This window comes from Seriola dumerili, unplaced genomic scaffold, assembly GCF_002260705.1.
Source record: "Seriola dumerili isolate Sdu_G_001 unplaced genomic scaffold, Sdu_1.0 BDQW01000052.1, whole genome shotgun sequence".
NCBI classification, from domain to species: Eukaryota; Metazoa; Chordata; class Actinopteri; order Carangiformes; family Carangidae; genus Seriola; species Seriola dumerili.
In genome coordinates this window covers 20943508-20957463 of record NW_019174307.1, presented here as the reverse complement: position 1 = coordinate 20957463, position 13956 = coordinate 20943508, and the positions used below count along the sequence as shown (strand labels likewise).

Below are 13956 nucleotides of genomic sequence, written 5' to 3'. Positions count from 1 at the left end.
AGGAAGTCCACCAGTTTCACAGGGAAGGTTTTTGTTCGCTTGTATTGTTGTAGTTGTGTTGTCTGATTGTGCTTGCTTTTTTGAGTGATGTTCTCTCAGTCTTACGACTATTCTTTGATCTACTTGATCGCTCATGCACAATTATTTATAAGAAGTATCAGACTATAAGTAAGAATAATTATATATACGTATATTTTTTGTTTTTTTGTTTTTCGATATATATATATACTTTCTTATAAATAATGTCATTCATAAGTAGATCAAAAGAAAGAAAGAAAGAATCAATCAAAAAACACAATCAACAACACAACTACACAATACAAGGAACCAAGAAACTCTCCCTCTGAAACTGGTGACTTCCTCCAAAGTTGAAGGTGAGAAATTGTGCTGCAGAAATCACATTCTCTCAGAAAGCGATGTGAGCGATGGACAACATCTATGCCAATGTTGAATGCAGCAAACCTGGCCAATCAAGACCTTCAGCAAGTCAGACAGGTAAAAATGTTCAGACAATGAGACTGAGCTGAGAATAAATCTGTGTAATCATCTGTTGTTACTGTGTTTGCTCACTGGTCTTTTCTCTGTTCAGGTCCCAGGAGCTCTGAGAGGAGGTTTCATGGAGCTGTTGTTGTCTCTCTGAGTCTGCTGAGTGTTCTCCTGCTGGCTGGGCTCATCGGCCTCGGCGTCCACCGTGAGTCTGGAATCAGATGATTTTAGGAGCGTTATTCTGCTCATATTTTAATAAGATGCGTACTTTAGTTTGTCATTTATATTGTGTTACCCTGCCTTTATGCTTTTATTGCCCCCCCCTCATGTTTTCTTAATTGGTTTCAGGCTTTTTCTCTATTTTGTTTGTTTGTTTTGAAACTCAAAGCAGCTTTTTAATTGAAAAGTGTCATAGAAAAAGTTGAATATTGATTATTTAATATCAATATATTTGCTGGGGAAAAGACAAGGTCTTATATTAAAAAAAAAAAAAAAAAAAAAAAAATTAACAGGGGGGTACCATTACTTTTTTTTTACATTTGTACTATATGTGAATTGGCTTTGTGCTACGTTTCCTCTCTCTCTCTCTCTCTCTCTCTCTCTCTCTCTCTCTCTCTCTCTCTCACCCACCCTGAGCCTGGTCCTGCTCGAGGTCTCTGCCCCTGAAAAGGTGGAAATGGTGGAAATTGTCGAGTCTCTATAAATAATATTTTAAAGACAACAGTGTAGATCCTGCTCAATATGAAAAGTGCCCTGATAACTTCTGTTATGATAAAAAATTAAATGCACTTCACTTGGCTTGATAAACATTAAGGCGTCTCTTGATTTATTTCAGACCATAAAAATTCAAATGCAGAACTCTCCGCTGGAGAAGCCAACCTGACTGAGTGTCTTCAGGCCAGTGACATCAAACTCTCCTCCCTGACTGAAGAGAGAGACCAGCTGAATATCAGTCTCACTGAAATGACTAAAGAGCTGAAGAGGCTTCAGAGTTTGTCCAAACAGAGTGAGTGTTTGCCGGTGTGGTTTCTGCACAGCTGTCTCTTTATATCTATGAAGCCTGATACGGATCCTCAGTTCTACAGTGTAAAGACTGTGATCTACTTAATGATGATGCAAGTTTTTTATACAGTGACATCCAAGTTACACTATTTTTTTTATTGTTTATTTTTTTGTTCTGATGTGCATGACAGAAACACCTGTGAGGAATCATTAGACGAAGCAGCTAGAAAGTACTTTGACTTTTAAGCATTACAGCCCCTTCAAATGAGGAAGAGTGAAGAGGGTCAACAAAATGGAAAAACTAATTATTTAAAAATTCTATTTCTGATTTTGATGATATGATTATTTTTATTCTACTTATTCTTAATCAGAGGTGTTTGGATTTATTATCCACTGTATAATACCTACTGTTCTTCAGGAGCTAATGCACTGAAAACATTTTCACCCACAGAAAGTGTTTAATCCACAACTTATCACGAAGGACATGCGTCTTTTCTGATCTTTAAAATCTTTTGTTTGACATATCTTACAGAGAAAACGTGTCCTGCAGGATGGAGGATGTTCACTTTTACCTGTTATTTCCTCTCCACTCAGTCTGATTCTTGGGAAAAAGCCAGAGAGGACTGCAGAGCCAGAGAAGCAGATCTGGTGATCATAGACAGTCTTGAAAAACAGGTAGTGTGTGTTATTGCTGTAGTATTTTACTTTCTTTTATATTGTTGTTTTTTTTTTACATACATTACAAATTTTGTTGGGAATATCACCTCTATTGGAAATCATTAAAGTGGAAAAAATGAATGTGTAGTTCCTCCTACTTCAGCGTTCTTTGCTCCAGTGGCGGTGATCCAGTCACTACTCTTACTGTTTCAATATATGAATAGAAAGGTTAAACAAAAGTTTTTCATATCATTTTGCTTATTTTTCTGAAGATACAATTGTATGATTCTTTTTAGATCATGTTTTGTAATTCCCAGCTAAAACCAATGCAGTCTAATTCCACAGGCCTGCAAAAGACTATGGTGTTCTGTTTTTGTTGAAACTGTCTCACAGAGGTGTTGATTCAACTTTCATTTTATCATTTTAGAGGAAGTGGTTTGTGGTGCTTTCAAATTGTATAGTGTTAAACTGACTGGTTTATCTGACTGGTCTATTGTTTTGTCTACCTAATTTTTATCAAGGTTATATGTTGTATGATTGGTATAAATCTAGGCTTTCTTTCCTTTATCTTAAACAGGAATTCTTAACTAAAGTCGTCATCAAGGGCGACTCTTGGATTGGTTTGACTGACAAAAACAATGAGAAAACCTGGAAATGGATTGATGGAACTCTACCTACTGTGAAGTAAGGGATACAGTGAAGTAACAGCCCCACACATTGTTTGTATATAGACACATATACAACCCTTGCTGTAGGTTTCTATGCTTAATTACTTATTTTTTGTATGACTGTCTAAATGATTATTATTGGAATCAAACTGAATTTGATTTCCAAGATTCATCTAAATCATTGGTTGGTTTCAGTGGATGGAGACAGATTTTTTTCTATGCTTGAATTAGTTCACTGGCAAACATTAAAGGAGCTTTTATATATAGATTTGCTATCGCCACATAGCTAACGTTAGCATTAACAACTGTTTACTTACCGGTCTAGAAGAAACGTTGCGAGTTCAGCATCAAACTTAATTCCTTTACTGGAATGTCTCCAGCTGTGGAAAGCAAACTTTTCGTTGTACTTCTACAAATTGCTCCTGTAAAGCTGCATTAATTGGGGGTTTTGGCCACTTGGGAGAGGTGGAAAATGCTGTAAACGTTCACTTTCTTATTAATTTCCTAGGTTCTGGCAAAAAGGGCAGCCGGATAAGGGTAATGGAAATCCTAAGTGGGGTGAAGAGGACTGTGCAGTTATCCAACCAGGGATGAAAACTGATGAGAACTGGAATGATCTGCGGTGTGATGCCTCTAAGCCATGGATCTGTGAAAAAAATGCCTTAGCACTTACTTAGTTTTAAAATAATACATGTGTTAATACTTTTATTATATATGCTATGACTACGCAGAAGGCCTTTGCTTGTGCGACTGTGTGTGACAGATAAAGATAGAGCATTTCCATCAATATGTAAATGTCTGGAGGCCCTTTATTTACTTAATCTACAACCATCAGATCAGAAATTGTTTCTGTGTGTCATTTCAGAGGGCATGGACAAACTACATGTTTTGGATAAAGACATGTACGCTCACATTTACTGCTCTGGGAAATCACCAATTCACCAAACTAGTATGAACCCTCAAATTTCATATTACATCGTCCATTCCAGAAATCCTCATACCAAATAACAACACAGTGAATTTGTTTCTATTCCACTAAAAAGGACTTTAGACCTCCGTACCAAGCATTAAGTTGTCCTGAGACCACAGAGTTCCTGTTTTATGTGACAATTTTCATCGGATATTCTCATCACTTGTTACTTCCTCAAAAGTAAAGCTGTAAAGACACTATTGAAACCAACAAGAGTTTTTTAGTAGCATAATCTCTTCCACAGGGCTGACCTTTCAATATATGGAGGAAATCTGTGTCAGTGTTGAACGTGCTGTTGTGTCCATTCTAAGTTTGTTTTGTTTTTTTATAAGTTAATGTCAGAGTGAACTTGGAATGAACAGGAGCATTATCTTATTCCGAAAATGGCTTAGACGTCTGTTTCAGCTTTTAATATATGATGTGTATTAAATGTGTCACATTTCACTACTAAAGATGCAGTTCTCATCTGACTTTAACAACTCATGAAAAAAAAAAATATATATATATATATATATATATATATACTTTCTTATAAATAACATCATTCATAGATAGATAGATAGATAGAAAGAAAGAAAGAAAGAAAGAAAGAAAGAAAGAAAGAAAGAATCAATCAAAAACCACAATCAACAACACAACTACACAAGGAACCAAGAACAAAAATAAGTCTGATGTATCCCCTCTGAAACTGGTGACTTCCTCCAAAGTTGAAGGTGAGAAATTGTGCTGCAGAAATCACATTCTCTCAGAAAGCGATGTGAGCGATGGACAACATCTATGCCAATGTTGAATGCAGCAAACCTGGCCAATCAAGACCTTCAGCAAGTCAGACAGGTAAAAATGTTCAGACAATGAGACTGAGCTGAGAATAAATCTGTGTAATCATCTGTTGTTACTGTGTTTACTCACTGGTCTTTTCTCTGTTCAGGTCCCAGGAGCTCTGAGAGGAGGTTTCATGGAGCTGTTGTTCTCTCTCTGAGTCTGCTGAGTGTTCTCCTGCTGGCTGGGCTCATCGGCCTCGGCGTCCACCGTGAGTCTGGTTCACATACAGAAATCAGATTATTTTATTATTCTGCTCACATTTTATTAAGATGTGTATTTTAGTTCGTCATTTTGAATTTACATTCATATTTATATTAAGGCAGTGTTGCCCTGCCTTTATGCTCTTATTGCCCCCCTCATATATTCTTAATTGGTTTCGGTCCCCTGTTCTGTCGTTCTCTCAGTTTGTTTGTTTTAAAACTCAAAGCAGCTTTTAATCGAAGTGTCATATAAAAAAGTTCAACACTGATTCATGTTTTGTGATTATGACACAATGCTGTGTAAGCAGGGCTTCGGATAAACACGAGCATCAAGCAAACTTACATTTTAGTGCTGTAATCCAACTATGTTTGATTTTCATGTCAATATTTATTTGATATCTACAGATCTACAGATTTCTTTGGTCTTTTTATTTTCTTCCCCATGTCCCCTTAGGGGCTCCGTAGGGGGGATATCAACATATCTGCTGGGAAAAAAATTAGAGAGATATGAGAGAGAGTTGACTCCTCAGTTTCACTTCTCTGTCTTTTTTTTATTGACTATAAATACATCTACTGTTCATTTACGTGCAACACTTTTGCATTAGAGGAGTGGCATTAAAGACATGGTATTATTAGAACGCAACATACAAAGGAAGAAGGTGACTCACTTGTTAAAAGCAGATCCATAGACGCAAATGTCTTTTCTTTTCTGGTGGTGTGATCCTGTAATAAACATAAAGATCTCTCTTGATTGATTTTAGACTATAACTCCGTACAGCTTTCAGCTGAAGAAGCCAACCTGACTGAGCGTCTTCAGGCCAGTAATGACAAACTCTTCTCCCTGACTGAAGAGAGAGACCTGCTTGTTGCCAATCTCACTGAAATGACTAAAGAGCTGAACAGGCTTCAGAGTTGAGTCACATCTGTGGTTACTGAACACACACACACACACAAACACAATGTAGAATAGCACACAGCTGGTGCGATTGTACTCTGAGCTCTAATCATCTACAATCTGCAAATTTGAAGTTCTTCTTTACTCTGCCGTTCATGTTTTCATCAGTGAATTTTTCTATTTACAGAGACATTTTGTCCTGTAGGATGGAGGAGGTTTAGTCATGCCTGTTATTTCCTCTCCTGTAACACTGGTTCCTGGGAAAAAGGCAGAGAGGACTGCAGAGCCAAAGAAGCAGACCTAGTGATCATAGACAGTCTTGAAGAGCAGGTACTGTGCAGGCGTGTTTCTGTAAATAAATGTTGATAGTTCCCATATTTCAGAACAAGACTGAGAGTCTATAGCCACTCTAGTGGCTCTGTGAAGCTGTGCTGCTAAATGTTCATTGTGTTGCTTACGTTGGCATGCTAACATTTGCTAATTACCAATCAACACAAGGTACAGCTGAAGCTGATGGGAATGTCATGGGTTTTGTTTGATTGTAAACCAAAGCATTGGATAAAATGAACATTTTAACCAGATGGATAAAGTTCAGAGATCAAAGTTATTACAGTTCATCTGCTGGGGACCGTGAATGTCTGTACCAAATTTTAAAGCAATTCATCCAATAGTAAAAGCTACAAAGTCTAGCTCATGGTGCGTAAAGGAAATATCAGAGACTCACCAAAGTCATTAAAGGTAGAGCAATCCAGCAATGCTGGAAAATGTCTGCTGATATTTGAACTTGACAGCAAAACAAACAACTACACCCCTCCCTTAAGTGCTCCTTCAGAAGCTCCACCCCCCTAAATTCATTGATGTGCATCTGTCACACATCATCAAACAAACAACATGCATACAAACACAGCATCCAAAACACAACAGAGTAAAAAACACAGTGAGAGCTAGTTGTTTAGTTTATATTTTATAAAACTACAGTGACAGAAGAGGGGACCGTAGATTTGGAGCAATGCTAACGAGGAAGCTAAGCTAGCATTTTGAATTCTGCATCCAACCAAATAAACCCACTGTGCTAGCAAACTTGTGTTTTTAAGGTCTTTGTCGCTATAAAACCTTTTATAAAAGAGCAAACAACAAGACAACTAGCTGTCTCCTTCAAAGCTAACAGCACACCAGCTGTAGACAGTGATACTCGCAAGTCGCCTGCTATTGTAGCTAACGTCTGTAGCTAACTTTCTGTTTTTATTGAACAGACGTTCCTCTCTAACCTCGTCAAGGAAGAAACTCTGGCTTGGATCGGTTTGACTGACGAAGCCATGGAGGGAACCTGGATATGGATCGATGGAACTCCACTGTCTCTGCAGTAAGGCGGACGTGTGCTTCCCCTTGTTGGATAGAAACTAAAATATAAACACTGTTGTATCTATTTGTTGGGATAATTATGGGGATCAGAAACCACAGACGTGTTCTCAGTATAATCACGCCAGTTGAACTGAAATGTATTTCCCAGTAAGGCCACTAGGTGGTGCTGTGGTTCTTTCAGTCAGGCTTCTACCTGCCATCTGCAGCCATGAAGCGGTGAACTTGACCATTTCAGATATTTGGGAGATTCGTTGATGTTTTAAAGGTTAATGCAATATGTATTGGCTGACACAGCTTTAGAGATGTCATTGAACAGAATGACATAACCCAAAATATAGATACCGTATTTAAGTTAGGTAGTTTGGTAACTATTTAAAAACTTCTTTAAAAAGAAACAGGATTTAGTTCCTGTGGTTTTTGTGTACAAATATTAAAACGAAGAGGAAATATTCAACATAATAAAATGTCACTTCAAAGCTGCATTTATTTATGAATTTTATTTTTATGTGTCGATTATTCAGCCAAGTAATTTAAGTAAGTAAGTTTCTAATGGATTAATTAGACAATGACAATCTCTGTGTATGAAATGGATGTAGAAAATGCTGTGTAGCAACTGTCAACCTCGAGTATTGTTTATATTTTGCAGGTCAGCTGGCGGTATTAGTTCGACTCTGCTTTGACAAACAGTTTATGCATTCCTATGCAGTTATGCAGTTGAAGTGGGAGCGGGGTAGTTGACAATGAGTCCTTGTGTGAGGGAGCTTCTGTCACCCATGTTAGCTGTTTCTGCGACTTGATACTGGTGTTACAGAGACTCTGAGACGAGGTGTGACGTTGAGAATCTTTGTAGGAAATGCTGCAGCGATCGACAACCTAAAGTACTATTCTTACATTCTGCAGAAAAACTTTATTTATTGTGTCTCTCTAGTTCTTGCTTATATGAGGCAAAAGCACAACACTGACATATCGCCTTAGAAAACTGATATGCTACAAGTGTTAGCAAACAGTTGAACACACACCGAGCGATATTACCATTCATTTGGAGTTGGGTTGTTTTCAACTACTAAACTTTGTGTCAGGTTGTGTGAAGTGGGACTATCTAATGTTTTGTCAGCTACCTGCAGTGGTTGGACAGAACACTGATAAGAATGGAGTTGTTGACCAAGAAGCAATGAGCTAAATGCTAAAACACTCTGTAGAGCTAAGGGGATCATTCTCTGTGTGGTTGTCGCCTTGTTATTTGATGCGTTGCGACAAATATAGATTAATACCTTCCTGTTGAATAGCATGAATAATAGACCGTGTTACGCACTGTTGTCCTGTTGATCTGTTAGGTACTGGAGGAACACACAGCCTGATAACGGTGGTGGAGATCAAAGTCTCGGGGAAGAGGACTGTGGCCAAATCATACTGGGGACGAATGATTTAAAGAACTGGAATGATTTGCCTTGTAAAACTGATGTGAAATGGATCTGTGAGATAAGCGATTAGCGTGAACGCGTAATGAAATACATCAGAAAATGTCTTCCACCTACAAATCATGGCTGAGTTGGTAGTAAGAGAGATATTTTGTAATTATATCACCAAACCACCTAAAGATGAACGTTCTGTCTATCACAAAATTGCAATACAACAACCTCATATAGTTCAATTATTCGGTCTGTTTGTACATTTGTGACTTTGCTATTGCTCTGTGAGGTTTCCAAGAGAGCACATGATTATATTAATTATACTGATTTTGAATACCCCACCAATATTAAATCCATGATTTATCCTCCTCCTTTCCTCCTCTTTTAATCAATTTCCAAAAACGGGTATCCACAGGTTTTCCTTTTTTTCATTTACCATGACATTTTATTATAAAAATAAAACTACGGCCATTCTAATCAAACACACAGACAGACACAGGTAGAAAGTAAGTGGTATATTTATATTTATCAGTAGGTTTATATTAAGTATATTTACTCATTTACATACATTTTACTTTACATTTACTTTACATTTTCTGTATATCTTTATATCAGTCAAAGTATGAGGCAACAGATCTTCATCATTTTTGATACACACATATTCTGGATTCTTACAATATATATTCAAAAGGAAAAAATATCATCTGTCCTGTGTTTACATTGTGCAGACCTTAGGATTTTCAAAATGAATTATGTGTCTATAGACTAAATATATTATGATATGCTGCTTTGATCTGGTGTAAATGTGATATTTAGCATGTCAAATCAATGTTACACTTATTTTTGTAATTTACTTTTGAGAGTAAAATCAAATTTATCTACAAATTAAATGCAGATTTTGTCATGTGTGGCCAAACGTCTTGACAGTTTCCACAGTAAATTTTGTATTTCCACCTCAAACAGAAACACATTTTGTGCATCTTTTATTTAGGTTTTCATTAGTGAAGGGTCAAGTGAAGGATCCGAGTCCCACCACTGTTACCTCAGTATGGTTAGAGCTAATGTTGTTTTTAAAATATACAGAGGAACCTGACATATTTTTGTTTCTTTCTTTCTTTTACATCTTTTATTTAGTCATGTAAATTCAGTTTCAAAGTAAAGTGTTGGAGGAAGCCCTGGGCTCTTGACCTTGTTTATAAACTGATTATCTTCACAAAATGTGAGCCAATACTATAATCTATAATCACATAGTTACAGTAAAGGTATTTAACACGTCATTCAACAAGCTGAGCCTCTTTCTCGTGTAAATCAACAGCATGTACCTATTAATTTGATAAGAAATGAGTTACTGTGACAACATGTCAACAAGAATGAAGCCCACACCTTAAAGGTAATATTTACTTATGGTGTTGTGTTTCAAGTGCTGCGAGAGACGCCAAACAGGCAAAAGCGCAGACTGTCACAGCGTGAAGAAGCAGCAGCAGCAGCAGCAGCAGCAGAAGAAGAAGAAACCTGGTGTACTTTGAATGAGTGGTGGATGTTTAGGACGAATGGCATGACTGGACCTTTGACTTAAGCAGCGGGATCGAAGCGTTTGTTCTTCACTCGGGAGGTTTTGTCGGCAGCCATGGCGACCCTCGGCCAGATCATCTTCGCCAGGTGTGGCCACGAGGTTTGCAGATGTTTTGCACCGGTGGTGATCACATGTTGAAAATATTTATGTGTCTGTTCAGGTGCAAAATTACTAAGTGCAGTTTTGAGTTACTAGTACCTTTCTCGAGTATTTCCATCCAATGCTACTTTATACTTGTATTCCATATTTCAAGGGAAATAAAGCACTTTTTACTCCACTTTATTCAACAGGTTTCTTCAGGTTATAACATATAATGTATTGTTAAAGATTTAAGTTTAGTTTCTCAAAGATTATCAACTTTTTTTCAGCTTGTGATCTCTTTAAAAAAAACAGTGTTGGGGTTCTCTGTCATGATGTGTATGAGTTGTTAGTGGTTCCATGTTTATTAGGGACATTTGGTCCATACAAGGTGAGAGAAAAGTTCCCTCCAGCTGTGTATAATTGATGCATCAGTAACCATGTAACTGTACAGTGACCGTGCTTAAGTGATATTTCTAATGCAAAACTCCTACTGCTAAATGAGTATTTTATGTTGTTGTATTTTACTTAAGTGAATGATGTATGTAATTGTTCCACCGCTGGGTGTGAGTGGATTTCTGCAGCAGGAGGAGAAGCTGTAAAACTGATCCACGTGTTGATTTTAGCTGAGGCGGTTTCACCTTACACTTTCCCTGTAATTGTGTTTCTTCTCTGTGTGCAGCATGATTACCCTCATCGTCATATTCTCGGCCATCATCATCCTCACCCTGGCCTTGGTCTTCTCAGGTAAGACCCACGGATCCTCGAGTCGTGAGAATCTTGTGTCATTAGTGACGGGCCCTGTCAGGCCTGAGGGGACGGATGGGTGTGTGCAGCACACACTGTGTTTGTCTAAACTACAAAGCAGTTTATTCTTGTGGATGACAAGACATTGCCATGAGCTCTAGAAGAGAGGAGGCTCTCTTCTGATTGGCTGACTGTTTTTTGAGTTATCCAGGTGGGTGGGGCTTGGGGCGTGGCTGAGAGTGGTGACTGCTTCGTTGTGACATCACAAAGTTCCAGAAGTCCTGACGGCTGGTTTTAAGGCTCAGTTTCTGAATACAGGCTGTGTGCATTTCTCTGTGGACTGAGGCTTTTGATACTTTCACAGTATCAATATAGAAGCTAGACCTGATCTATAATCACACTACACATGGACAGAGACCTTTAGCTTTAATAAAGCATCTTCACACAGAACAAAGCCTGTGGATTTTATCCCCCTTCTCTTACATTGGAATAACTTCAGTAAGGCATTTCTTCATGGCCAGTTTGCACAACAGGGACAAATGACTCTGGGAATGTGAGTGAACCTGTGAACCTTTAAGAAATCCTTTTAAAATTCTGAGATTTGCACTAAAAAACAATGAAGTAAACTGAAATCTGTCAAAGCTAATAATGTGGATATTTTCCATGATGAGTCTCTGCCTGTGTCCCGGTCCCACAGGGTCCTCCTCTGACGTGACGAGCACCAACACAGCGCCCGTCGCCAACCTCGGCGAGGATGAGCTTCTCATCTGCTATCTTCACACAGAGACTGGACGAACCACAGTCAGCCAGGTGTCAGTCACCTGGACGAAGGAGGACCTAGAGGGACTTGTTTACCGGTATGACGACGGAGCTCCGGACCTTGGGGAGCAGAACTCGCAGTTCAGAGGGAGAACTGAGATCTCCTCTGATGCTTTACTCTCGGGGAACGCCTCCCTGCTGATAAGGAGTGTGAGAAGTGGTGATGAGGGAAAGTACACCTGCAGCATCAGCTCCTCTGACGGAGGAGGGAAAGTCAACATTCGTCTCAGGACAGCAGGTAGGATGACTCGTCTTTCCGGTTTCACTGTGTGTTTGCTCTGAAAATGTATTTCTCTGGAAACACTTGACTTCAGTTCAACTTCGATTAGGATTTATAAACAGTATATAAACACTGGTTTACGACATATATAATGTAGTGGTAAGCAGAGTGTTTATAGCTTCTCCTGTAAAGATATATTTTATATTATTACAACTGTGTTTAACTATATGGCCATTCATTATCTGTTTATACAGCAGCCATGTCCATAGGAGGAGTTATTGTGGTTGAAAAATTCATTAATACACTCTTACATCCGCAAACATCTGCATTATAGTGTGTAATAAATTTAATTGATCAAACATGTTTAATCTATACAGCTTATAAATGCTAAATTGGAGGGTTAAAGAGAACATCTGAACCTGTCAGAGTTACAGGCTGAGGTCAGATGATTTATACTGCTGTTTATACTGGATTTTAACTGTATTATTGCACTTATTTATTTTCTTTTTTGCAACTTTATAATCTTGTTTCATGACAGATTGAAAAGCGTTACACATATTGTGATAATGACTGAAGTTGGTCTTGGAAAATTTCACAATGCAGCACAGATTCATGATCTTTTTCTCAGCGCTTATATTGTCTCAGCCTTTTCAGCCCCAACATTTCGCTTCTCAAACGGCGTCCTGACTGCTGAGGCAAGCAGGTGGTTCCCCAAACCAAATGTGACGTGGTTGAACAGCGATGGAGGCGTCCTGCAGGGACGCACAAACTTCTCACAGGACTCTGGAGGGATTTACAGCGTTGTCAGCGAGCTGCAGCCAGTCAACATCAGCAGCTCCTACACCTGCAGGATTGAAAATGACTTGGTGTTGTCTGTCTCCAAGGCAACTGTAACAGGTGTGAGTTTATGATTATATATCATGATGTGGGTTTCCTAGCATTTCAAATCTTTCTGTTGATGTGACATGAACTTTAATGGTTTTACCTTTTAAAAGTTTAAATGAGTTTAACCCTAGTGATGTTATCAGATTTGCTATTTCTGATTGCCTCTGTAATTAGGCCCATATCAGTGAATAATAATTTTTATTTTCTATGATTTAAGTCCCTCAACTTCATGGAAGTACGATGCTAAATTGTTGAAATAATCTTAATTTAATATTCTAATTTAACTGAAATTTAGCACACATTTCTTAATAAAAAATATTCACTGATATAAGAGTGATTTTGTCATTAACTCATAAATTCAAAATACAAACAAAAACAAATAACCTAGAACCTAAAGTGAAATAGAATAAAAGATGGAAAAAAACAGATTATAAAACTTTTCACACAAAAATATTATTATTTGAATCTCCTTTCATATTTTTCAGGCTCTGGTGTTTCGAAGAACACATACTTCATCTACAGTGCTGCTTCATCTCTGCTGGCGTCAGCTTACCTGAGCATTATAACCAGTGTCCTCTGCATCTGCTATCTGACCTAATTACACACACAAACATACATTAAATACTAATCAATCACTTTATTTGATTGATCTGTATTTAGCGTACATCAAGTACAGGTTAAATATTCGCCATACACCTCATCCTGGGTACATACAGTATATCTTTGTGTATGCATGTGCTGCCTTCACTGTCAGGATTTGACAGATGTAAAATAGGCTACATAAAAGCAGTGTAATTAATTTCTTAACATTATGTTACTTTGGTTATTAATTTGTTTCAGTGGGTGTTGTTACCATGTAACACCATTTAACTCTAGTGATTTTTCTCAGTATACTATTTCCTTTTTATTCCTCTGGTGTATGTGTCATGTTTTGCTGTAAGTGAATTATTTGTCAGTAAACTTTTCTAAATTCTTGTTATTTATAGTTTTTATTTTAAATTGTCTGTCTAACATAAAACTGCATGTGTTGTGTGGAAACTGCATTAAAATAAACAGAATATCATAAAGGAATAAAATATAGGAAATTTCAGCATTTAAAGACTGAATTCCATACATATTATTTTTACAATCAATGAATAAATGAACACTAATTAATACGGAAT

The 13956-nt window shown here is 37.7% G+C and overlaps 3 protein-coding genes across 4 annotated transcripts; all 3 read left to right on the top strand.

Annotated features, from left to right (window-relative positions):
* Positions 1-315: 315 nt before the first annotated feature.
* LOC111218325 (CD209 antigen-like protein C) lies at positions 316-3600 on the top strand. The gene is made up of 6 exons (XM_022740578.1): positions 316-495; positions 590-691; positions 1322-1492; positions 2021-2163; positions 2723-2829; positions 3322-3600. Exons 1-6 carry the CDS (start codon positions 426-428, stop codon positions 3488-3490), a joined length of 762 nt encoding a protein of 253 aa, XP_022596299.1. The 5' UTR covers positions 316-425; the 3' UTR covers positions 3491-3600.
* Positions 3601-4417: 817 nt separating this feature from the next.
* Positions 4418-8961, top strand: LOC111218326 (C-type lectin domain family 4 member E-like). 2 transcript variants are annotated; one of them, XM_022740579.1, is made up of 6 exons: positions 4422-4617; positions 4712-4813; positions 5567-5716; positions 5888-6030; positions 6954-7063; positions 8397-8961. In XM_022740579.1, exons 1-6 carry the CDS (start codon positions 4548-4550, stop codon positions 8551-8553), a joined length of 732 nt encoding a protein of 243 aa, XP_022596300.1. In that variant the 5' UTR covers positions 4422-4547; the 3' UTR covers positions 8554-8961. The 2 variants fall into 2 exon arrangements, with proteins under 2 accessions (XP_022596301.1, XP_022596300.1); XM_022740580.1 differs by lacking the exon at positions 5567-5716 and having other exon boundaries at positions 4418-4617.
* A 1137-nt stretch (positions 8962-10098) lies between these two features.
* Positions 10099-13772, top strand: vtcn1 (V-set domain containing T-cell activation inhibitor 1). The gene is made up of 5 exons (XM_022741148.1): positions 10099-10130; positions 10805-10869; positions 11567-11926; positions 12554-12805; positions 13279-13772. The coding sequence occupies exons 1-5, from the start codon at positions 10099-10101 to the stop codon at positions 13389-13391; spliced, it is 822 nt and encodes a 273-aa protein (XP_022596869.1). The 3' UTR covers positions 13392-13772.
* Positions 13773-13956: the final 184 nt, after the last annotated feature.

Bases quoted from the DNA above. Each gene is read 5' to 3' on its own strand.
- LOC111218325 (XM_022740578.1), top strand. From the start codon at position 426: ATGGACAACATCTATGCCAATGTTGAATGCAGCAAACCTGGCCAATCA. The intron at 692-1,321 runs GTGAGTCTGGAA...GATTTATTTCAG, and splicing joins CATCGGCCTCGGCGTCCACC to ACCATAAAAATTCAAATGCA. The intron at 2,164-2,722 runs GTAGTGTGTGTT...TATCTTAAACAG, and splicing joins TAGACAGTCTTGAAAAACAG to GAATTCTTAACTAAAGTCGT.
- LOC111218326 (XM_022740579.1), top strand. From the start codon at position 4,548: ATGGACAACATCTATGCCAATGTTGAATGCAGCAAACCTGGCCAATCA. The intron at 4,618-4,711 runs GTAAAAATGTTC...TTCTCTGTTCAG, and splicing joins ACCTTCAGCAAGTCAGACAG to GTCCCAGGAGCTCTGAGAGG. The intron at 4,814-5,566 runs GTGAGTCTGGTT...GATTGATTTTAG, and splicing joins CATCGGCCTCGGCGTCCACC to ACTATAACTCCGTACAGCTT.
- vtcn1 (XM_022741148.1), top strand. From the start codon at position 10,099: ATGGCGACCCTCGGCCAGATCATCTTCGCCAG. The intron at 10,870-11,566 runs GTAAGACCCACG...CCGGTCCCACAG, and splicing joins CCTGGCCTTGGTCTTCTCAG to GGTCCTCCTCTGACGTGACG. The intron at 11,927-12,553 runs GTAGGATGACTC...ATATTGTCTCAG, and splicing joins CATTCGTCTCAGGACAGCAG to CCTTTTCAGCCCCAACATTT.